This window comes from Pristiophorus japonicus, chromosome 4 (genome assembly GCF_044704955.1).
Source record: "Pristiophorus japonicus isolate sPriJap1 chromosome 4, sPriJap1.hap1, whole genome shotgun sequence".
NCBI lineage: Eukaryota > Metazoa > Chordata > Chondrichthyes > Pristiophoridae > Pristiophorus > Pristiophorus japonicus.
The window spans coordinates 277,248,800-277,274,571 of NC_091980.1; the positions used below are offsets into that span (position 1 = coordinate 277,248,800).

General features: G+C 45.0%; 1 protein-coding gene across 2 annotated transcripts in view; it reads right to left on the reverse strand.

The window, feature by feature from the left end:
* Positions 1-451: 451 nt before the first annotated feature.
* The window catches only part of LOC139262365 (alpha-1-antitrypsin-like), a 65,251-nt gene continuing 39,930 nt past the window's right edge, over positions 452-25,772 (reverse strand). For both annotated transcript variants that reach the window (XM_070877554.1, XM_070877553.1), the window contains exons 3-5: positions 22,277-22,547; positions 11,853-12,000; positions 452-1,559 (exon numbers count right to left, since the gene is read on the reverse strand). In XM_070877554.1, coding sequence (XP_070733655.1) covers positions 1,371-1,559; positions 11,853-12,000; positions 22,277-22,547 — 608 coding nt within the window. In that variant the 3' untranslated portion in view covers positions 452-1,370. The remainder of the gene's footprint in view (positions 1,560-11,852; positions 12,001-22,276; positions 22,548-25,772) is intronic.

Genomic DNA, 25,772 nt, shown 5'->3' on the forward strand with positions numbered 1-25,772 from the left:
GCTATTGCCATTCCTATTTTGGTAAACACACATTGTAACAAAAATGTAATTTGTTGCTTTTTTCTACATGCATTGCCTTCTTGAAAGACATGGCAACTTTTTTCCATTAGTTCATAAATACAACCCAGTGACATTGGCCAGTGTTTTTCCATTTCTGTGCTTGCTAGCCCATGTTTTATGTGGTCACTTCAAAAAAGTCGTGAATACAGAAATGGAAAGTCATCGTGTAAAAAGGCATTATTGTGTTTTGCAGATAGGGTATTATCCTGTTTATAATTTGGTTATTTCTTCCATTCCTTTTCACTCACCAAACAAAATATAAGTCCACCAGACACTAGTTCACGAATAGTATTTAATTAAAACAAGCTGCAAATGACACTGGGAAAATTCAGATGCAATTTCTACTTTAATATAAGATATGCAATTTAAGTACTTATGTATAATGCAAAGCACGAAAACAATGGGCTGGAAATCGTGTAGCACCCCATTTGGAGTGATAACTTTTGAATTATCGTGAAAGTAGCACCAGACAAAAATTATTTTCTGCACCTGGGAATTCAGCTTTAGGGCTCCAAGAGGGAAATGGAATGCTAAATCAAGCGCTACCACTTGCGTTAGAGCACTAAAGTATGTGAGAGTGGCATTGCTGCTGACATTAGAGGCTTCTTCCCTCACTTAAAGGAAAGGGCCAATGATGGGTTGAAACATTCTTATTGCTCTCCCTGTGGGGCCACAAGACCTGCACAACTTGCATTACAACCCCAGAGGTTGGAGGGCTGTGGAATTGCCCAGAAATTAGTGGTGAAAAGCAATCAGAAGGCACCAGACTGGTTCGAGGAATAAAGTTTGCCCTTACTGACCACCTCTGCCTTTAAATATCGCTCCCCAAGCGGTCAGCTGAGATGACAATGCCTCCTGTTGCTGCCGTTGTTGACACCTGGTGAATATCATATCCGGGGTGAAAACAATGCGCTGCGCATTGGATGATGTCATGATCTATGGGGCGTCAGCACAAAACCGCCAGGGGAGTTCGCAGACACCAATGAATTTGCTGCGCCCAGTCTGTAACCCCTCAGCTCCCTGTTACCGACCTCCCACCCCTGCAAGTGCTAACGGAAGGTGCAAAGCAGCTAAACTTCTCCCCCAATAACTCTACATTTGAAATAAATTTGATGCACTTGGGTAGTATTGAAGAGAGCTTTATTTGACTTGAAATCACTTCATAAGATGCTTGTCACATTATTGTAAAGCAAATTTATTAACTAATCATGCAGGCTAAACTTCAAACTATTTAAATCTTAATAGCTGTTAGAAGTAACTTCATTTATTGATGCTGCATTGTTTGTGAATGAGTGGAGTTCGCGCCAGTGTCAGACAGTGGGGTTCATCACTCTTCCTGCAAACAGGACACTCTTTGTGTTGTGTTGAGCAATTAATAATAAGAAGGGTTTATTAAATACATACTTAGGAGGTAATGACATTGGCATTATTTCAATTCCGGTAACTGCTGCCGCTTCTGTTCCTTTTTCATCAACATCCAGCACAGCCTCATGAGTCACCTACAAGAACAAAGAGTCATGAAATCTGATTAATGGAAATTGCATTCCTTTTAATAATTTAATGTGCTTTTACAACACTTTAATTTTAACTCAATGCTTATAATCCAGCAATTAAAAAATCAGTAGGTTTAAAGACAATTTTATCATTCTTTAGGGCAGTACAGACCTTCCATGCATTGGATCGTCCAATCATACATAGAATTACGTTGAATGCCACATAGAAACAGACCAATCAGCCCAATTGGTCCATGCTGGTGTTTATCCACACACACTTCCTCCTACCCTACTTCATCTAATCCTATCAACACACCCAGTGTATAGTGTGGAGGTGTTACACCTGTTCAAGAAATGGGATAAAATGGATGGAACACAATCATTAATATAAATGTCAATAATGTATTAATCTTAGTTTTAAGAAATAGAACCTCCCTCCTTTATCACTATGTCAGACATCAGATTTTATATCCATGTGTCTGTTAGATCCTTCACTTTCCCGAATCTAATAAGCTCACTAATCCTGTGTGCAATATAGAACTCCACCTAGTGTACCACTGTGGTAATGCAACTGCTGTTGTAAATACAATAAAAGTCACATGATGTACTAGAGCCATCTTATAAAGTCTGTGTGGCCAAAATTCAGCAACGCCGGAAACCTAGTGCACCTACCTTTTTAGAAGCGTTTTTACCATTGTCTCGGATGAGGTCGCTTATTTCCCAAAATTCAGCTTTGTCTTTTTTTAAACGACCAGGATGTCAGTTATAATGGGGGCGGAAGTGCGGCAGTATGTGCTGGTGCGGGGCGGAAGTGGAGGCGGGACGGATTCTCCGTCGCTGTCACTCAGCAGCAGAGCAGTGGTGATGTCATTGCGCGTCTGCGTCACCATGCTCTCCCCTTAACTTAAAGGGAAGAGAATCGATGATTATTTAGGATCAGCCACTGGGCCACCAGGGAGGGTTTCGGTTGGGCCAGCGACCTGGCATCCACGAGGGAATGCCAGGTTGCCTGTTGGCTGCCCGGCTGAACCAGGAGGCACCATAGTCTGGTTGACATGGAAGTTGGCCGGCAAAAAAAATAAAATGGCAGCTGTGGCATTGGGTCTTTGCCTTTAATACCACTGCGCAGCCAGGGCTGACAGAAGAAATGAAAGGAGCACCGACAGAAAAAGCTGTCATGGGCACCGCTCGGAGGGCATTACATTTTCAGGCTGAATTTTGAGGGAGGTGTGTGGTTCTTGCGATGCATGCACTGAAGATGCACTCATGGCCACTTGGCAGCAGCAGGGCAAAAGTGGGGACCGCCAGAAATACCCCCCTGCTGAATTTAGCTTGTGGTGGCCATTCGACCAGAAATCAGTGGCCGCTCGACTCAACCGCATGGCTGCCACAATTCATCGGCAACGGGCCTTATTCGTGAGCTGAATTTCTGCCCCTGTGTGTTTGTGATGTGGTAGAGAAGATTTTACATTGGCGATAAGGATGGTATTTTTGAATTCCCTAGCTTAAATTTGTGATGGTAAATGATCCAGCCAACCAACAGAATGGCTTTGAGAGATCCTTTGTTTTGCAAAACAGCTAAAAATCCAAGGTAAATTATAAGCACGCTTGGCTGAACTGAAGAGCCCAGATTGCCGTGCCTATTGGAATAATGGGGCGCTTGGGTGAGTTCTATCGTGACCGAGAGACATTCGGGCATATGTGGAGTGGCTAGAAATGTTTTTTTACTACAAATAATATCGTTGAAGTCCCCGATGATGAAAACCATAACCAGGTGGTGTTTGAAAGAAAACAGGCTATTTTCCTGATGGAAGCAGGCCCCAAGGTGTATGAAAGATTTGCATGTTCCCGTCAAGCCAAAGGACATGCCACTGACGCAGATTCTAACCAAGTTAGAACAACACTATAGTCTTGAGCCCCTGTACATTGCTGAAAGTTAACATTTTGGAACACAGAATCAGTTGAATGAAGAGCGTATCAGTTGCGTTAAAAAAACTATCCATTCACTGTCATTTCGGAAACTTTCAGGACCGAGCATTGCGTGATCGATTTGCTTGTGGGATGAAAAATGAAGCAATCAAAAGAAAATGATTGATAACACCTAACTTGACTTTTGATTTAGCTTGTCAGACTGCTATGGCAATGAATATGGTCGACAAATACTCCCGAGAATGTCATGCCATTTCCAGTCATCAGACAACCGAGGTGAATCGCCTGCAGTTTAAAAGTAAAAGGCAGTGGGGTCCCAAGGCCTCAGAAACTGGCCAGGGTAACAGTAAATTGAAGTCGTGCTATCGGACAACACATTGCTCAAAGCTGTCCATATGTGAAGGCAGAGTATTTCTTCTGCGTGAAAACTGGGCATCTTGCGAAGGCATACCGACTGAAGAGTAAACCGATGTTTAATGCTATAAGTAGAAATCACCAGACACTACATTGTTTGGAAAAGAGAAGCAACAGGACGAGAAAGTTCTGGAGATACACGTCATCAGGAACATGAAGGTATCTAACAACGATTTATGAGGTATTGTCATCCAAGTAGATGTTGCAGGAACAAGGATACCCATGGAAATCAACACTGGTGCATCCATGAGCATTGTACCAGAATTGCTATATCTCGACAAGTTGAGTGATTTTCCACTGTAGAAATCAAAGATAGAGCTGCGAGTCTACTCAGGAGAGCAAATCCCTGTTGTAGGACGTATCATCATATCGGTGCAATACAAGAATCAGTTTCAGAGCTTGCCTGCAAGGAGACAAGCCTGCCTTAATAGGTAGAAATTGGTTGCGATCACTGAAGCTGGATTGGAATGAGATTTTTCGTGTTGAAATGAGATTTGCATCAAAAGATGATGTCATCAAGCCATGTCTGAAGGTGTTCCATGAAAGAGGCATTCTGATCCAAGGCTTCAAGATGAGTGTCAGAGTATAGAAGGACACGAGACCATTTTACTGCAAGCCATGTCCCATACATATGCAAGCAAGGAGAAAGTTGAGCAAGAACTCAAAAGACTAGAAATTGAGAACATTATCTCGAATAGGGAAAAAGTGTTCTATTTTTCATACATCAATGAACTGTCAGTCACAGCTGAAGAGATAGGTAGAGTAACCAAACGTGACCTAATTATGTCAAAGGTGTATTATTACATAGCAAATGACTGGCCAAACTAGGTATCACAAAAATATATTCATCCATACTTCGTTCGTAGGAATGAATTATCAGTGTATAAAGATTGTATAATGTGGGGTGCAAGAGTAGTTATTCCAAATAAGTTCAGTCCAAATTATTAGATCTTCATGACCAGCACCTGGGAATGTGCTTGACCAAGAGTTTTGCATACAGTTACTGATAGTGGCCAAATCTATATAAAGATATTGGGCCGGGTTCTCGAGAAGTTTGCGACCGGGTCTTCGCCGCCATTTGACCCTCCGTGGCGAAAACCCGATTGCAAAGCCCGGGCGGGATCCTCGGGTACCTGTTTACAGCGGTGTATCCAAGTACCGTCGGGGAAAGGTGAGCCGATGTGCAACAACGCAGATTGCGTTTGCGTCATACTTTTGGCTCTCCCCCGACCCGTACACCCAGAATACCGATAGGTCAAACCTGTCTCTGCAGCCTTACCAACAGCGGTAAGTACGAAAACCTGAAAAAAAGGTAAGTTAAAGTTTTTATTTTTTACTTTATTTTCACCGATTCGATAGTTAAGGGTTATGTGAATGTTTTTGGCATGGTTTTTGAAAATTTTCCCCCCCTCCCAAGGCGGTCCCGGCCCGGGACTAACTTTGGCAAAACTTGTATTTTTGCGCCGCAAATCCCGTAAAACCCGAATATTCGGCCTAAAAACGGTAGTGCAGCAAAAACCGTAAGTGTCACATATTGCGACGGTTTTCGTTGCAAAAATCCAAAAGCCGAAAATCCGGCCCATGGAATATATTGTTAGTCAGTGTACAACATGTCAATCAGTAAGCAAGAAATCACCATCAGTACCATTACAGCCATGGAAATTGCTTCCCAGGGTGTGGAAAAAGTTACATGTACATTTTGCTGAACTAGAGGGAGAACAATTGTTCATTGTGATTGATAGCCATTCGAAGTGGGTAGAGATGTTACCGATGCGGAAAATAAGAAGTGAAACACTCGACAAGTTGTGAAGATTGTTTTCTTCATATGGCCTCCCAGAAGAAATTATGTCTGATCATGGGCTACAATTTTGTTCAGAAGAATTTGCTCAGTTCATGAGCAGAAATGGTGTGAAACATACCAAAGTTCCACCATACCACCCTGCGTCAAATGGCGCAGCAGAGTGCACAGTACAAATTGTAAAATGGCCCTCATCAAGCAAATGTTGGATCCAAATCCAAAGAAACGGCAGTTATTGTTGGATCACAAATTGGCACATTTTCCAATTACTTATCATAATACTCCTCGTACAACTACTTGTAGAACATCAGCAGAGATGTTTCTCAAATGACAGCCATGAACCAGGTTCTCATTGTTAAATCCAAACTTGGCACAATCAGTAAAGAGAAACAATTAAGACAGAAAGAGAATCATGATGGAATTGAGTAAGAGAGAGAAGTATGAAATTAAATCAGAAAGTGAGAGTGAAGAACCATCCCCATAAATGGTTAAAGTGGTTACCAGGAAGAGTTGAAGATATGTTGCCCTCACACATAGTTGGTCAAGATGTTTGATCATGAACAGGTTAGGTTTGTTTACATTGATCATGTTTTACCTAGAGATGTGGAAGGAGCTGAAAGTTGGAAAGATTAGATGATGTCAGATAGTCTTGTTACAAGTAGATCATCATCATAGGCCGTCCCTTGAACGAGGATGACTTGCTTCCACGAGTTCATTGGTGTTTCAACGAAGGACCTGATGTTCCAGTCCTGAACTCCAATTGAGGTGTTGGAAGGTGCCTGTGCGTAATCTTTTTAACGTGTGGTGACCGTTGAACACCAGCCACCACACGGGCTTGATAGAGCTAGGCCTTTATCCAGTGGCAAGGGTTAACCAGGACGACTGAAGACTTGCTCTGCTGCACAGACCTAATGCGCACTCATATCGCAGTGTGAGCTGGCCTGTGATGTCCCTGGGCTCTTCTGGGCCCCGTACCCTCATTTGCCGCATTCCACCATAATCTCTTGCCATTCCTCCGCCACAAAAAGAATCACCACACCTCCACCACAAACTCTCACCGCTCATCCGCCCCGAACTTTCCACTCCTCTGTACCTAGGCCCCACCGATGTTCCTGCCCATCTCACTTGGAGCAGCTCATGCTGGCCCAATAGGGTGAGCCCGGGCTGGCCCAATACGGTGAGCCCGGGCTGGCCCAAGTAGAGTACCAGTAGCAACTCCTACATCAGATGTACTTGAAACAAGTCCAAGAGAAAATCAGAATTTAAGTCCGAGTCCGAGTCAGGCAGCCAAACAGTCTGAAGTTATAGGGATTCCAAATATTGATCAAGGGTTACCCTTGGAGGAAAACTCTCCTCAGTATCAGCCTAGAATGAGTCTAAGTTCAGCAACCAGTTTGGAAAGTTCAGTTCGAGAGTGATGGTATCCTTTTCGAAGCAGAAAACCAATGGTTAAGTTTGATTTGTAAATATGGCAAAATAAGTCCATATCTTTTATTGTGTATAACCATACAAGTTATGTATGATGATTTTTTGTTAAGATTACTTCTTCATTAAGGAGGCAGAATTGTAATATAAATCTCCACCTAGTGGACTACTGTGGTAATGCAACTGCTGTTGTAAATACAATAAAAGTCACATAGAAACATAGAAACATGGAAAATAGGTGCAGGAGCAGGCCATTCAGCCCTTCAAGCCTGCACCACATTCAATATGATCATGGCTGAACATGCAACTTTAGTACCCCATTCCTGCTTTCTCTCCATACCCCCTGATCCCTTTAGCCGTAAGGGCCACATCTAACTTCCTTTTGAATATATCTAACGAACTGGCCTCAACAACTTTCTGTGGTAGAGAATTCCACAAGTTCACAATTCTCTGAGTGAAGAAGTTTCTCCTCATCTCGGTCCTAAATGGCTTACCCCTTATCCTTCGACTGTGACCCTTGGTTCTGGACTTCCTTAACATCGGGAACATTCTTCCTGCATCTAACCTGTCCAATCCCATCAGAATTTTATATATTTCTATGCGATCCCCTCTCATTCTTCTAAATTTCAGTGAATATAAACCTAGTCGATCCAGTCTTTCCTCATATGTCAGTCCTGCCATCCCGGGAATCAGTCTAGTGAACCTTTGCTGCACTCCCTCAATAGCAAGAATGTCATTCCTCAGATTAGAAGACCAAAACTGTACACACTGTTCAAGATGTGGCCTCACCAAGGCTCTGTACAACTGCAGTAAGACCTCCCTGTTCCTATACTCAAATCCTCTCACTATGAAGGCCAACATGCCATTTGCCTTCTTCACCGCCTGCTTTCCAACTTTCAATGACTGATGTACCATGACACCCAGGGCTTATTGCACCTCCCCTTTTCCTAATCTGTCACCATTCAGATAATATTCTACCTTCCTGTTTTTGCCACCAAACTGGATAACCTCACATTTATCTACATTATACTGCATCTGCCATGCATTTGCCCACTCACCTAACCTCTGCAGCCTCTTAGCATCCTCCTCAAAGATCACACTGCCGCCCAGCTTAGTGTCATCTGCAAACTTGGAGATATTGCATTTAATTCCTTCGTCTAAATCATTAATGTATATTGTAAATAGCTGGGGTCCCAGCACTGAACCTTGCGGTACCCCATTGTCACTGCCTGCCATTCTGAAAAGGACCCGTTTATTCCTACTCTTTGCTTCCTGTCTGCCAACCAGTTCTTTATCCATGTCAATACATTACCCTCAATACCGTGTACTTTAATTTTGCACACTAATCTCTTGTGTGGGATCTTGTCAAAAGCCTTTTGAAAGTCCAAATACACCACATCCACTGGTTCTTCCTTGTCCACTCCACTAGTTACATCCTCCAAAAATTCTAGAAGATTTGTCAAGCATGATTTCCCTTTCATAATTGGACCGATCCTGTCACTGCTTTCTAAATGCGCTGCTATTAAATCTTTAATAATTGATTCCAATATTTTCCCCACTACTGATGTCAGGCGAACCGGTCTATAATTCCCTGTTTTCTCTCTCCCTCCTTTTTTTAAAAAGTAGGATTACATTAGCTACCCTCCAATCCATAGGAACTGATCCAGAATCTATAGAATGTTGGAAAATCACCACCAATACATCCATTATTTTTAGGGCCATTTCCTTAAGTACTCTGGGATGCAGACTATCAGGCCCTGGGGATTTATTGGCCTTCAATCCCATCAATTTCCCGAACACAATTTCTTGTCCAATAAAGATTTCCTTCATTTCTTCCTTCTCGCTAGACCCTTGGTTCCCTAGTATTTCTGGATAGTTATTTGTGTCTTCCTTCGTGAAGACAAAACCAAAATATTTGTTCAATTGCTCTGCCATTTCTTTGTTCCCCATTATAAAGTCACCTGATTCTGAGTGCAAGGACCTACATTTGTCTTCACTAAACCTTTTCTCTTCACATATTTATAGAAGCTTTTGCAGTCAGTTTTTATGTTTCCTGCAAACTTACTCTCATACATGATGTATTGGATCCATCTTATAACATCTGTGATGTTGTAGAGAAGATATTACACTGTACATCCCCATTTTGGACCTTGGGAATTTCTCTCATCTTGTTATGTCTCTTTAGTCTTTCCCCAGAATTCTGTTTTCTTTCCATACCAACAACTTCATCCACTCATCATCTAGCGCTATCTCCTCTTTTGTGGACAATCTGTGTAACAGTCATTAAATTCCTGCCCTCAGTGCACATTACTTGCAATGCAACCGTTGAATTGATGAATCCTGAGCTCTGTTGATGCTTTCATTTGTTGTAGAGTAGTTCGAGTTCTTCATTTGAAACACCTGTGAACTCATCCTTTTTTTTGGCATGGAAGCAAGTCATCCTCATTTCGAGGGATATAGTTTTATCATGTGACTTTCAAATCCAACCAAAAGTGACCACCTTTTGCCTTTGATTACCTCAAACATTGTCCTCCTTTGTATATGGACATTCTTAACTTCTCCATTTCTTCTTATCTCAAACAGAACACCTATATCTCCTTGATTGGTAAAGCTCAGTTTCCTTTTTAAAGCCAAGAACTTATTTTCCTCTCAACAGCTCTTAACTCCCTATAACCCCAAATCTGCCTAAGATGAAGGTGCTGCTCCCATGTTTGTGAAGGCTCTTGTAGAAACTCTTTTGAATTCCTTGACAGGAATTAAACAAACGCTTGTTGTTCAATTAAGTGATCCTTCCTTCACCTGCAGCCCCCAACTTCTCTCTCTTTCTATTTTATTGACACCAAAATGGCCAGTACTGCTTTGAACATTTGTTTCTTCATATTTCCTAATATTTCTTCCCATACCTTGTTCTTCCTTGCTCCATGCTTGTTGCTTTTAAATTGACAACATAAGAACATCAGAATTAGGAACATGAGTAGGCCATTTGGCACCTCGAGTCTACTCTGCCATTCAATAAGATCATGACTGATCTTTTATCTCAACTCCACTTTCCTGCACTGTTGCCATATCCCTTGATCCCTTAATTTAAAAAAGTCTATCGATTTCTGTCTCCACAGCCCTCTGGGATAGAGATTTCCAAAGATTCACCACCCTCTGATTGAAGAAGTTTCTCTTGATCTTTGTCCTAACTGGCTGACCCCTTATTCTGAGACTGTCACTCCTGGTTCCAGACTCCCCAGCCAGAGGAAACATTCTCCCTGCATCTACCCTGTCAAGCCCTGTAAGAATGTTATATATTACAATGAGATCACCTCTCATTCTTCTAAACTCTAGAAAATATATGCCTAATCTGCTCAATCCCCCCAGGAATCAGTCTGCTGAACCTTTGTTGCACACCCTCTATGGCAAGTATATCCTTTCTTAGGTAAGGAGACCAAAACTGTACACAATACTCCAGGTGCGGTCTCATCAGGACCCTATATAATTGCAATAAGATGTCTTTACACTTATACTCAAATCCTCTTGTAATAAGGGCCAACATACCATTTGCTTTCTTAATTGCTTGCTGTACCTCCATGCTAACTTTCAGTAATTCATGTGCAAGGACACTCAGGTCCCTCTGAATACCAACATTTCCCAATCTCTCATCATTTTTAAAATACTCTGCTTTTCTATTTTTCCTACCAGATAGCTTCACATTTTTCCACATTCTTGCCCATTCAATATCACCTTGCATCCTCTTCACAACTTACATTCCCACCTAGCTTTGTATCATCAGTAAACTTGGATATATTATATTTCGTCCCCACATCCAAATCATTGGACTTGAAGCAATATTTACCACTGTAACTCAATCTTTCCTAGAACCCCAAATCTGTGGAATATCTTTCCTTGTTTCTTTTTTCCAACTGTCTGCAATGTACAGGATTTTAACACTCAGATTTGAGATCATTCAGCTACTTCATCATGATTCATCTCATCTTGGGGTTGAAATGTGTTCACATCAGTTATGTTGTATGTTATTTTAGCTATATGACTAACCTGTTTATCTTTGTTATAATATCATACAGGCTATTGAAGGAATCTTGTTGGCCAATGCATGGAAAACATGTCACACAGCAATTTGAACCCCTCACCTCTTACACTATTGACCAAGCAGATGTCTTGAACTGAGAGCCTCTGCCCTTCACTTTGGTTTCCCAATAAATAAGTTGTGTCTTGCTGAAGTTACATTGCACTCAGATACTGGAGAAAGTGTTCCTGTTGCGTCATTCCTTGTGAATCCTTTATAATTCTTAAGTTATTGTTTGAGTAGTAATCTCTATAATTGTGATTAACTCTTGCTTGGAAATTGGATGCCCGTTTATGTTATATCATGGATTCCAGAATATTGTCAATTACATGGAAACAACTGATCATGTGTATGCTTGTCACAGTTGGAACTTGCTATTTTAGCCAGAAAATTGATGGCCTACAGTAGCCAGAACATCCAACAATAGCCGTTTAAGTTTCTTTTAGGCAATGCAGAGTAAAATATTTCTTGAGGTGGGACTTCAGAAAGATATTGTGTGAGAGAGAAAGACTTAATGGCATATTTGTGTCTTCCAATTATAATTATTCAATTGTATGCAAATTTTAACATCTGTATCACTGACCAATTCGGTCAGCGTTTCCATGATCTTTTGTTAGTTTGCAAAAACAAATTCAATATTATTAGTTTTCCAGTGTATTACCTCGGATACTTTAAGTGGTTCAGATTCAGATATTCCAGTAAGGTCTGCATTATTAGTAAACGCGTCTATAATCCCCATCGTCGTCAGCAGGTCCTTGAGCTTGTACGATGCCTTCAATGAAAACTTTGGGAGGTGCAGGCTTGCAGAGCTATTACAAACATAATAGTGTCAGAAAGGTTTTGCTTTCCACATCATTTTCTCATTTCTTATTAAGTTTGCCATTTCTTAGTTATGTCATTTTTACCAATACATAAATTAAACCAATAAAAAAAAGTGATGGTATAAATTAATATGTTGGTCAATCTGGCCTTATATATGTATTTTCTTTGTATAAATTAAAAGTTAAAGTAGAGTTTGTCTTGTGCCTAGAATCTTTAAGATGACCGATAGATGTCAGGCAGTCTGGACTTCTGTAAATGGTCTTTGTTCTTCATCCTCAGACTGCTTTGATGTAATACAGTAACCTAGGAATGAATGGGACTTATTCTGGGAGAGGCGTATTCGATTCACAAATATTAGGCTTTAGAACTACTGGGAGAATGAGAACAAAAGAAAAAGGGATGCAACATGGAGAGTCTCTGGGAACTGCTATGATATTAGTGCAGGTATGAGAGGCAGACTTGTGATGTAAAGAAATATTATATGCCAGAGGCAAGAGGTGGTAAATATTGGTTCATTTTGAAAGGACCGTGATAAAATTGTAACTTCAAAAGGACATTAAGGGGATGAAGATTTATAATTCAAAATTCCACTGGTAGAGGAATTAAGCTATTTAAAAAAAAAATCATTCTCGGGATGTGGTCATCGCTGGGAAGGCCTACATTTATTGTCCATTCCTGTTTGCCGAGAAGGTGGTGGTGGGCCTTCTTGTTGAACCATTGCAGTCTGTATGGTGAAGGTGCTGTTAGAATGCTGTTAGGTACGGACTTCTGTGATTCTGACTCAGTGACAATGTCAGAACTGGAATATATGCCCAAATTAGAATGTTGTGTGATTTGGAGGGGAACTTGTCGGTGATGGCGTTAACATAGAAACATAGAAAATAGGTGCAGGAGCAGGCCATTCAGCCCCTCTAGCCCGCACCGCCATTCAATGAGTTCATGGCTGAACATGAAACTTCAGTACCCCCTTCCTGCTTTCTCGCCATAACCCTTGATCCCCCGAGTAGTAAGGACTTCATCTAACTCCCTTTTGAATATATTTAGTGAATTGGCCTCAACTACTTTCTGTGGTAGAGAATTCCACAGGTTCACCACTCTCTGGGTGAAGAAGTTTCTCCTCATCTCGGTCCTAAATGGCTTACCCCTTATCCTCAGACTGTGACCCCTGGTTCTGGACTTCCCCAACATTGGGAACATTCTTTCTGCATCTAACCTGTCTAAACCCGTCAGAATTTTAAACGTTTCTATGAGGTCCCCTCTCATTCTTCTGAACTCCAGTGAATACAAGCCCAATTGATCCAATCTTTCTTGATAGGTCAGTCCCGCCATCCCTGGTTCAAGAGTATCCTTGAGGGAAGGAAATCTGCCGTTCTTATCTGGTCTGGCCTATATGTGACTCCTGACCCACAGCAATGTGGTTGACACTTAACTGCCCTCTGAAATGGCCTAGCAAGCCACTCAGTTGTAACAAACCACTACAAGAAACAATAATAAGAATTAAACCAGATGGACACTTGCCATCGACCGTGGAACCGGCTACGGACATGGCAATGGCAGACCCAGCCCAGTCGACCCTGCAAAGTCCTCCTCACTAACATCTGGGGACTTGTGGCAAAATTGGGAGAGCTGTTCCACAGATTAGTCAAGCAACAGCCTGCCATAGTCATAATCTCAGAATCATACCTTTCAGCCAATGTCCCAGACTCCTCCATCAACATCTCTGGATATTTTCTGTCCCCCCCGTAGGACAGATTCACCAGAGGTGGTGGCACAGTAGTATACAGTCTTGAGGGAGTGGCCCTGGGAGTTGTCAACATTGACTTCAGACCCCATCAAGTTTCATGGTTTCAGGTCAAGTATGGGTAAGGAAAGCTCTTGCTGATTGCTACCTACCGCCCTCCCTCAGCTGATGAATCAGTACACCTCCATGTTGAACAACACTTGGAAGAAGCACTGAGACTAGCAAGATCACAGAATGTACTCTGGGTGGTGGACTTCAATATCCATCACCAAGAGTGGCTCGGTAGCACCAGCACTGACCGAGCTGGCTGAGTCCTGAAGGATATAGCTGCCTGCGGCAGGTGGTGAGAGAGAGGGAAAAACCTACTTGACCTCATCCTCACCAATCTACCTGTCACGGATGCATCTCTCCATGATAACATTGGCAGCAGTGACCGCTGCACAGTCCTTGTGGAGACAAAGTCCTGTCTTCACACTGAAGACACCCTCCATCGTGTTGTGTGGCACTACCACTGTACTAAATGGGATAGATTCAGAACATATCAAGCAGCTCAAAACTAGGCATCCATGAAGCACTGTTGGCCATCAGCAGCAGCAGAATTGTATTCCACCTCAATCCATAGCCTCATGGCCTGGCATATCCCTTACTCTACAATTACCATCAAGATAGAGGACCAACTCTGGTTCCATGAGGAGTGAAGAAGAGCATGCCAGGAGCAGCACCAGGTGTATCTAAAAATGAGGTGCCAACCTGGGGAAGCTGCAACACAGGACAACATGCATACTAAACAGTGGAAGCAACATGCTATAGACAAAGCTAAGCGATCCCACAATCAACAGGTCAGATCAAAGCACTGCAATCTTGCCACATCCAGTTGAGAATGGTGGTGGACCATTTAACAACTAACAGGAGGAGGAGGTGCCATGAATATCCCCATGCGAGTCCAAAAGACAAGGCTGAAGCGTTTGCAACCATCTTCAGTCAGAAGTGCCAAGTGGTGATCCATATTAGCCTCCTCCTGAGATCCCTATCATCACAGAAGCCAGTCTTCAGCCAATTGAATCACTCCATGTGATATCAAGAAATGGCTGAGTGCACTGGATATAGCAAAGGCTATAGGCCACAGCTGTCATACTGAAGACTTGTGCTCCAGAACCAGAGGTGTCTCTAGCCAAGCTGTTCCAGTACATCATCATCATCATAGGCAGTCCCTCAAAATTGAGGAAGACTTACTTCCACTCTAAAAATGAGTTCTTAGGTGACTGAACAGTCCAATATGGGAATTACAGTCTCTGTCACAGGTGGGACAGGCAGTCATTAAAGGAAAGGATGGGTGGGACTGGTTTGCCGCATGCTCCTTCCACTGCCTGCGCTTGGTTTCTGCATGCTCTCGGCGATGAGACTGAGGTGCTCAGCGCCCTCTCGGATGCACTTCCTCCACTTTGACTAGGGACTCCCAGGTGTCGGTGGGAATGTTGCACTTTATCAAGGAGGCTTTGAAGTGTGTTCTTGAAACGTTTCCTCTGCCCACCTTGGGCTTGCTTGCCGTGTAGGAGTTCCGAGTAGAGCACTTGTTTTGGGAGTCTTGTGTCAGGCATGCGGACAATGTGGCCTGCCCAGTGGAGCTGGTCGAGTGTGGTCAGTGCTTCGATTCTGGGGATGTTGGCCTGGTCAAGAACGCTAACGTTGGTGCGTCTGTCCTCTCAGGGGATTGCAGGATCTTGCGGAGACATCGTTGGTGGTATTTCTCCAGCGATTTGAGGTGTCTACTGTACATGGTCCATGTCTCTGAGCCATACAGGAGGGCAGGTATCAATACAGCCCTGTAGGCCATGTACATCGCTGGCATCTACCCGACAAGTGGAAAACTGCCGAGGTATGTTCTGTCCCCAATCTATTCTCAATCATCAGCAAAGTGATGGATGGTGTCGTCGACAGTGCTATCAACTGGCACTTACTCATCAATAACCTGCTCACCGAAGCCCACTTTGGGTTCCGCCAGAATCACTTGACACAAGACCTCATTACATCCTTGGTCCAAACATGGACAAAAGAGCTGAATTCCAGAAGTGAGGTGAGAATTAGATTAAGGCAGCATTTGACCGAGCATTATCAAATGCCTTCTGTAAGTCCATATAAATAACATGCATAGGCATCAGAATGTGGCATTAAGGAGTCCAACTACAATTAAAGTCAATGGGAATCAAGGGAGAAACTCTCCACTGGCTGCAATCATACCGAGCAGAAAGGAAGATGGTTGTTGTAATATATGGTTCTACCTAATGGACTACTGCTCCATCTAGTAGACTACTGTGGTAACGCAGCTGTCATGTATCTTACATTATTATATATAACTGTATCCCAACATGCTATACATGACTGTAATAAGATATGACCAGCATACCTTACCACCGGGGGTGCACTTGCAAGAGACAGGTATATAAGCACAGGTCTCAGGCAAGTGCAGCATTCCAGAGCTGTGAAATAAAGGTGCAGGTCCAGAGTGACCTTGACTTCACTACATGCCTCGTGTGAATCTGTACTGAGGGGACAGTACTTTCCAGTGGCGACGGATTACGGGATTACAGAATCCACAGAATGGCGAACGCCGGATCAGATGAAAAGTACAATGCGGGAGACAATTGGGAGGACTTTATAGAAAGGCTCCAGCAAAGCTTTGTAACCAAAGACTGGTTAGACGACGATACGGCAGACAAGAGAAGAGCCCATCTCTTGACCAGCTGTGGCTCAAAAACATACGCTTTAATGAAGGATCTGTTGGCACCTGAGAAACCAGCAAGCAAGTTGTTTGAAGAATTGAGCACACTGTTAAGAGACCACCTGAAGCCAGCGAGCAGCCTACACATGGCCAGACACAGGTTCTACAACTATAGACGCTGTGTGGGCCAGAGCATACCCGACTTCGTGGCGGAACTTCGGAGGTTGGCTAGTTTATGTGAGTTCTCCGATGAACTGAGGAGAGAAATGCTGAGAGACTTTTTCATTGAAGGAATAGGCCATGCAGGCATATTCTGAAAGCTCATAGAGACCAAGAACCTGACCTTCGAGGCAGCAGAACTGGTTGCACAGACATTCTTGGAAGGGGAAGAAGAAACGAGGTTGATTTACAATGCAGGTACGACAACTAATGAAATAATGGAACAAGGAGTTCACAGCATTAGAAAAGCTGCTACTCCCACACACAGACAAAACCGGCAGAACAGGCTTTCGACAGCAAGCAGTGGCAAAAGAAGCCATCAAGGGTTACAGGAATGGCCGTTCACACCTCATCAACCCACAATGCGAGCAATCAACTACAAACTGAGAGAAGCTCAAGATAGATCAGCCAGACGCAGCTCATTCTTTGCAAGCAGTCTGTGCTGGAGGTGTGGGGGTGGGCACTCGTCAAGGGAATGTCGCTTTCAGCAGGCTGTTTGCAGGAACTGTGAATATATAGGTCATTTGGCCCGCATGTGCAAAAAAACTGCAGCTCGGCTGGTATATGAATCGGATGGGTCGGAAAGTGGACCAGAAGACGGTGGGGACAGTACCCGGGACACCGATGTACAGCGGGTCAAAACGATCAATGGCTGCTGCTCCTATGACAGGACGCCTCCTTTAATGATGAGGGTCCTACTCAACGGGATATCTGTCAATATGGAGCTGGATACAGGAGCGAGTCAATCTCTCATGGGCACTCAACAATTTGAACAACTGTGGCCGCATAAAAGAGACAGACCAAAACTCACAAGGGTCGACACCAAACTAAGGACCTATACCAAAGAAATTGCACCAGTCCTCGGCAGCGCCATGCTCTCTGTCACACACAAAGGGACAGTGAACCGACTTCCCCTGTGGATTGTCCCCGGAGATCCCCCAGCACTGCTGGGGAGAAGCTGGCTGGAAAAACTAAACTGGAAATGGGATGATGTCCATGCCATGTCATTAGAGAAAAGGACCTCCTGCTCAACAGTTATAAAGCGATTTGAACATCTCTTTCAGCCAGGTGTGGGCACTTTCAAAGGGGCCAAAGTCAAAATCTACATCACACAGGATGCTAGACCGGTCCATCACAAGGCCAGAGCTGTACCCTATGTGATGAGGGAAAAGATTGAACACGAACTAGACAGGCTTCTGCGGGAAGGCATTATATCACCTGTGGAATTTAGCGACTGGGCAAGTCCCATTTTCCCAGTTATGAAGCCTGATGGATCCGTATGAATCTGTGGGGACTACAAATCTACCATAAACAGAGTCTCTCTAGAGGACCAGTACCCGCTGCCCAGAGCGGAGGACTTATTTGCCACATTGGCTGGAGGTAAACTTTTCTCAAAATTAGACCTCATATCTGCATATATGACGCAAGAATTGACCGAGGAATCCAAGCTACTCACCACCATCAACACACATCGAGGCCTTTTCATGTACAATCGATGCCCATTCGGCATCAGGTCGGCAGCTGCCATATTCCAGCGCAACATGGAGAATCTGCTCAAGTCCATCCTGGGGATGGTTGTATTTCAAGACGACATACTTATCACGGGCAGGGACACCGACTCCCATCTCCGTAATTTGGAGGAAGTACTAAAGCGGTTGGATCGGGTAGGCCTACGAGTCAAGGAATCCAAGTGCCTGTTTCTCGCACCCGAGGTTGAATTTTTGGGCAGAAGGATTGCTGCTGATGGAATCCGCCCAACAGAGTCCAAAACAGAAGCAATTCGCCTGACACCCAGGCCCCGGAATGTCTCAGAACTGCGCGCCTTTCTCGGGCTACTCAATTACTTTGGGAACATTTATGCAGAACTTAAGCACGCTGCTGGAGCCTCTCCACGTGCTAGTCAAAGGGGTGCGATTGGTTTTGGGGGGACGCCCAGGAACGCGCCTTCAATAAGGCATGCAACCTTCTGTGTTCCAACAGTGTTTTGACTTTCTTTGACCCAGGTAAAAAGCTAGTTCTCACATGCGATGCGTCAGCGTATGGGGTCGGGTGCGTTTTGCAACATGTCAATAGTGCGGGCAAATTACAACCCATAGCTTATGCCTCCAGGTCACTTTCATGGGCGGAGCGCGGGTACGGAATGGTAGAGAAGGAGCCGCTCGCGTGCGTGTACGGTGTCAAAAAGATGCACCAATACCTTTTCGGGGCCAAGTTCGCATTAGAAACCGACCACAAGCCCCTCACGTCCCTCCTATCTGAGAGCAAGGCAATAAACGGCAATGCCTCGGCGCGAATTCAATGGTGGGCACTCATGCTGGCGTCCTACGACTACACAATAAGGCACATACCAGGCACAGACAACTGTGCCGACGCGCTCAGCAGGCTACCCCTGGCGACCACGGAAGGGTCTGACGAACAGGACTGTGAGATAGTCATGGCAATCAATGCCTTTGAGTCCATAAGTTCGCCCATGATGGCTCGCCAAATCAGAGCCTGGACGGCCAGCGCCCCACGTTATCCTTAGTAAAAAGATGTGTCCTAACCGGTGACTGGGCAGAGGCTCGTGATGCCTGCCCCGAGGAATCAAAATCCTTTCACAGGCGCGTGCATGAGCTATCACTACAAGCAGACTGCCTGATGTGGGGCAGCCTAGTAGTCATGCCTCTGCGAGGCAGAGAGGCATTTGTCCGGGAGCTCCACCGCGAGCACCCGGGGATCGTTCTCATGAAGGCCATAGCCAGATTCCACGTCTGGTGGCCTGGTATTGATGCGGACTTGGAGCTCTGCGTCCAAAGGTGCACCATTTGTGCCCAACTCAGAAATGTCCACAGGGAGGCTCCACTGAGCCCCTGGCCCTGGCTAACCAAACCGTGGTCGCGGGTGCACGTAGACTATGCGGGCCCATTCATGGGCAAAATGTTCCTCGTAATTGTAGATGCATTTTCAAAGTGGATCGAATGCACCATTTTAAACTCGAGCACAACCTCCACCACTGTGGAGAGCCTCGCAACCATGTTTGCAACGCACGGAATCCCTGACACATTAGTTAGTGACAATGGTCCGTGCTTCACCAGCGCAGAATTCCAAGACTTTACAATTGACCACGGCGTAAATCATGTCAAGGCGGCACTGTTCAAGCCGGCCTCCAACGGCCAGGCAGAGAGAGCAGTGCAAATCATTAAACAAGGCATGCTTAAAATCCAAGGTCCCACGCTGCAGGGTCGCCTGTCGCGACTGCTGTTGGCATACAGATCTCGTCCGCACTCACTGACTGGGATCCCCCCCGTGCAACTGTTGATGAAAAGGACTTTAAAACAAGGCTCTCATTAATCCTCCCAGACATGCACGAAATCGTTGAGGCAAAGCGCAGTAAGCTGACTGAGTACCATGACAGAAATTCGAGGGGGAGATGGAATGAGATAGGGGACAAAGTGTTTGTACTAAACTATGGCAGGGGTCCCAAATGGCTTGCAGGGACAGTAATGGGCAAGGAAAGAAACAGGCTACTGGTAGTACAAATGGACAATGGAAAAACCTGCCGGAGGCATGTAGACCAAGTCAAAAGCAGATTTATTAACAGCACTGCGGAACCAGAGGCAGACTACAATGTGGAACTCGCACCACACCTGATGGACAGACAGAGGGAACAACCTGAGGAAAGAGCAATCCCAACAGACAGCACAGGCGAGTCAACAACAATCACACCAATCGAAACAGACAGCCCAGGCGAGATACCAGCAACCATACCCAAAGAAAAACAGACACCAAGGCAAACAACTGAACCACAACTCAGACGCTCCACGCGAGAGCGTAGACCACCTGAGAGACTGAACTTATAAAGACAATAAGACCTTGGGGGAGGGTGATGTCATGTATCTTACATTATTATATATAACTGTATGCCAACATGCTATACATGACTGTAATAAGATATGACCTCTAACCACCAGCATACCTTACCACCGGGGGTGCACTTGCAAGAGATAGGTATATAAGCACAGGTCTCAGGCAAGTGCAGCATTCCAGAGCTGTGAATTAAAGGTGCAGGTCCAGAGTGACCTTGACTTCACTACATGCCTCGTGTGAATTTGTACTGAGGGGACAGGACTTTACAGCAGCCATTGCTGTAAATGCAATAAAGACATCAGGTGACAGGTCACCTGACAAATTCCTGTGTTAATTAAGCCATCTTGCAGTCTGTGTGTGTTGTGATGTCGTAAGGAATATATCACATTGGCGATGAAGGAATGGAGCCATTTTGTGAAGTACTGTGTTTTTGTGAGGTCCTAAAGAATATATAACAGTTGTGGTTGTTGGAGGTCAATCATCTCAGCCCAGGACATTGCTGCAGGAGTTCCTCAGGGCAGTGTCCTAGGCCCAACCATCTTCAGCTGCATCATCAATGACCTTCACTCCATCATAAGGTCAGAAGTGGGGATATTCGCTAATGACTGCACAGTGTTCAGTTCCATTCACACCTCCTTAGAAAATGAAGCAGTCCATGCCCGCATGCAGCAAGACCTGGATGACATTCTGGCTTGGATTGATAAGTGGCAAGTAACATGTGTGCCACTCAAAAGCCAGGCACTGACTATCTCCAACAAATGAGAGTCTAACCACATTCCCTTGACATTCAACGGCAATACCATCGCCGAATGCCCCACCATCAACATCCTGGGGGTCACCATTGACCAGAGACACAACTCGACCAGCCACAAATATTATGGAAAGAAGAATGGATCAGAGACTGTGCCTCACCTCCTGACTCCCCAAAGTCTTTCCACCAATTACAAAGCACAAATCTGGAGCGTGATGAAATACTCTCCAATTGCCTGGATGAATGTAGCTAGAACAACACTCAAGAAGTTCGACACAATCCAAGACATGGCATTATGCTTGATTGGAACCCCATCCACCACCATGGCTGCAGGGTGTAACATCTAAAAGATGCACTGCATCAACTTGCCAAGGCTTCATTGGCAGCACTGCGACCTCTACCACCTAGAAGGACAAGGGCAACAGGTGCATGGGAACACCATCACCTGCAAGTTCTCCTCCAAGTTATACACCATTCTGACTTCGTCATTGGATCAAAATCCTGGAACAGCCTCCCAAAATGTACCGAGTGTGCACCTTAACCACCTGGACTGCAGCGGTTCAAGAAGACGGCTCACCAGCACCTACTCAAGGACAATTAGGGATGGGCAATAAATGCTGGCCGTGCCCTCATCCCAGCATATTGTGAAAAAAAACCCAGCTGCCCTTGTCTTTCTAGGTGGTGGTGGTCGTGGCTTTGGGAGGTGCTGCTGAAGAAGCCTTGGCGAGTTGCTGCAGTGCATGCTATAGATAATATTCAATGACACCACGGTTCATCAGCGAGGGAGGGAATGGATTTTTAGGCTAGTGGCTGAGGTGCCTGGGAGCATTCAGGTTGTGCAATCTAAAGGACGTTGATGACTAGAGTAGCATTATCTGTAAACCAATGATTTTATTCCCCCTCCTTTAAGCTGAATGGAGCACTCCACCTCTGCGCGGCTAGAAAATAATTATATTTAACTTGATTTCACTGATGTGATGAACATACCTAAACTGTGATGAAAAAATTAAGTTTTGAAAATTGGTAATATTCAGATTTTGTTCCACTTCCGCCAATTTTCCCGCGTCTGGTAGAATCAGTATCAGGGAAGCATTGCCTTTATATGGAACCAAAATCACAGAACTGGAAAGTTGCCGATCGTAACTGTGATAAAACATCCCCATCTTCTTCATCATTTGAACTCTTACTGTTGTTGTGTCATCGACAAAAAAGTCAGCTTCTGAAGTGTCCAGAGGATCAAAGGTTTTCACCCATTTACCTAGAAGAATCAAATAGAGATAATGAGACATTACAGTGAACATAAGAACATAAGAAATAGGAGCAGGAGTAGGCCATTTGGCCCCTCGAGCCTGCTCTGCCATTCAATAAGATCATGGCTGATCTTATACCGGCCTCAACTCCACTTTCCTGCCCACTCCCCATAACCCTTGACTCGCATATCATTCAAAAATTTGTCTATCTCCACCTTAAATATATTCAAAGACCCAGCCTCCGCAGCTCTCTGGGGGTAGAGAATTCCAAAGATTCCCGACCCTCAGAGGAGAAATTCCTCCTCATTATTTTTTAAATGGGCGATCCCTTATTCTGAAACTATGCCCCATAGTTCTAGATTCCCCCATGAGGGGAAACATCCTCTCTGCATCTACCTTGTCAAGCCTCCTCAGAATCTTATATGTTTCAATAAGATCACTTCTTCTAAACTCCAATGAGTATAGGCGCAACCTACTCAACCTTTCTTCATATGACAACCCCTTCATCTCAGGAATCCACCTTGTGAACCTTATCTGAACTGCCTCCAATGCAAGTATATCCTTCCTTAAATAAGGAGACCAAAACTGTACGTAGTACTCCTGGGGCTCGACTTTCCACTTAGATCGCTTGGGCGCAAAAAATAGGTGATGTTCCAGTCTTAGCGATGTTTCAACTCTCAGGATCGCTGGACGATCGCCTATTTTATGGATCGCAACTTTCGGCATTTTCTTTCCGGCGATAGCCCAGCGATAGCTCAGCGATGTGGATTGGGCCTTAGTGATGCGAAATGGGCCCCAGCAATGTGGGAAGCAAGGCGTCGCTAGTAACGGCCATTCGGCGCATGCGTTTTTTTTGCAAAGAAGGTTTCCCGCGATTCGGGAGGTCAGGGGTCTTCAAGGCATGCACAGAAGGCAAAGGGAGGGAGAGAGAGAGAGAGAGAGAGAGAGAGAGACAAAGAAAGGAGCTTTGAGAAAGAGAGAGAAAAAACAGTTGAGATTAAAATCCGAATACTTTACAAACCTTTACCATGTCCCAGCACGAGTCGACAGAGAGTGGCTAGGATGTGGAGGGGAGAAGGAGGGCTAAGGCCTTTACTGATGAGATGAATGAGGCCCTCGTCAACGAGGTCCACAGTCGGTGGGGCCAATTAACCCGGCTGGGTGTGGGAAACCTCCACCCCGGGCCTACAAGAAAATTTGGGGCGAGATCATCGACGTGGTGCTGTCTGCCTCCCACGCTCCGAGGGGTCCTGACCAGTGCCGCAAGCACTGGAACAGCTTGGTTGCTTCGACAACAGTAAGTATTAAATAGATTTTAAATTGTAATGATCCACAGAATATGTAAATTTGCCGTATTGAAATTAAGCTGGTTATTCTTGCATAGATTTCCTGCTAAGATCTGGACAGGGTTCTGAAGCTGCACCATTTAAGTCTAATTTTGGCACCATCTCCATTTGGGTTACGTTGGTGGATGGGGCACAACTGAGCAATGAGGGGCCCGGTCACCTTTACCCAGACTGCGTCAGTCTCTCTGGCTGCTGCCACTTACACAGTGACCCAGCCTGGACTAGGGAGAGAGCTGCCCTGGCTCACTGTCTGCCCTGGGACACTTTGGGACATTAGCCCCTGTCATTGCCGAGCTCACCAGCTGTCCTGATTTCTCCCCCTGCGCCGCTCCCCACCGCCCCCGCCCCCCACCCCACTGGGGGCCCTTCATGGAGATTGTACTGGAGATGTTTGTGTCAAGCATTAGATCCTAAACACGATCTTTGTTATAACCATCCATCAACTGTGGATACCCTATTAGCATATAACGTTGGAAACTGTTGTCTTTACCTAATCAATTAGCTTATGCCATGCTCTTGTCACGTTTGCAGAGGAATATATCTAAGAATCGGGCTGAGCGCAGGTGCACAGGAGGAGGTCCTGCCCAGCTCAGCATCCTCACCGACCTAGAAGAACGTGCAGCAGCACTTGTGGGCACCCACAGTCGCTTGGCCACCACCCGTGGTGGTGCAGATCCCTCCCTTGAGTCATGTGAGTAATGTGTAAACCAGTGGTAATTCAAAGTAATGTAACAGCATTTCATTATAATATATGAATGATGTCATGTTATGCATGCATCTTCTGTACTATTCTCACGTTAACAACATAAGAACATAAGAAATAGGAGTAAGAGTAGGCCATTTGGCCCCTCGAGTCTACTCTGTCATTTAATAAGATCATGGTTAATCTGATCATGGACTCAGTTCCACTTCCCTGCCTGCTCCCCATAACCCTTTACTCCCTTATCATTCACTGATCCAGCCTCCACAGTTCTCTGGGGCAGTAAATTCCATAGATGTACTACCATATGATGTAATCATATATGTAACGCCTCTCATTCACACTTATTGCAATCGTGTTGCTCCTCCTAAGTATGCCAGAGCAGCGCAAGAATTCTCCCTTCTGTTCTAATGAGCTCAATTATGTTTTGCAGGTCCCCAGACTCCGCAGGTGCAAAGGGAGGCCGCACCTGTCCCCTTACAGGTGGTCATCACCACGGGTGCAGAGGACAGCATGGAAGGAGAGGATGAGGAGGAGACCACCGAGGACAATGACCCTATCATCCCATCTATTGTACCTGCGGCCACGTTGTCATCGACCGAAGAAGTAGCGGGTCCAAGCGGCTTGCAGCAGGTGGCCACAATGCGTCCAACAGTGCCCACGCTGACCCCACGGAGATTGAGTCAGCGAGATAGGCACGCGCTGCGACGGGCAGATTCTAAGGAGGACATGACTACACTGTGCAGGGAGAGCATCCATCTGAGTCGGGAGCTCCTCCAGGCAATCACGGTGATGAATGAGAACATTGCCACATGTCCGCTTGCATATCAGAAGGTATCAAGTGCATGGTTGTGGCAATGGGCCAGCAGACCATCGCCATCAATGCCTTCCGGCATGCATTAATGATGGGAGGCGGCACTGCAATCCAAGGTGCCGACCCAACCAAACGTCAGCACAGGTGCGAGTCAGGAGGAAGAACTTCCTTCTGGCTCGGAAGTTGTTTAGTCAGAAACGTCTTCTCCTCCAGCACCCACTGAGAGGATCCTGCCACCTTCATCCTCCCCCACAGCAGCAAGCCTTGAGGTCATCCAAGTCGTGCATACTGTGGGATTAAAACGAGGGCCTGGGACACGGGGGAGGTGTAGGATCTGGAGGGTAGCATGGCCGCAGATAGGGAGGAGGGATTG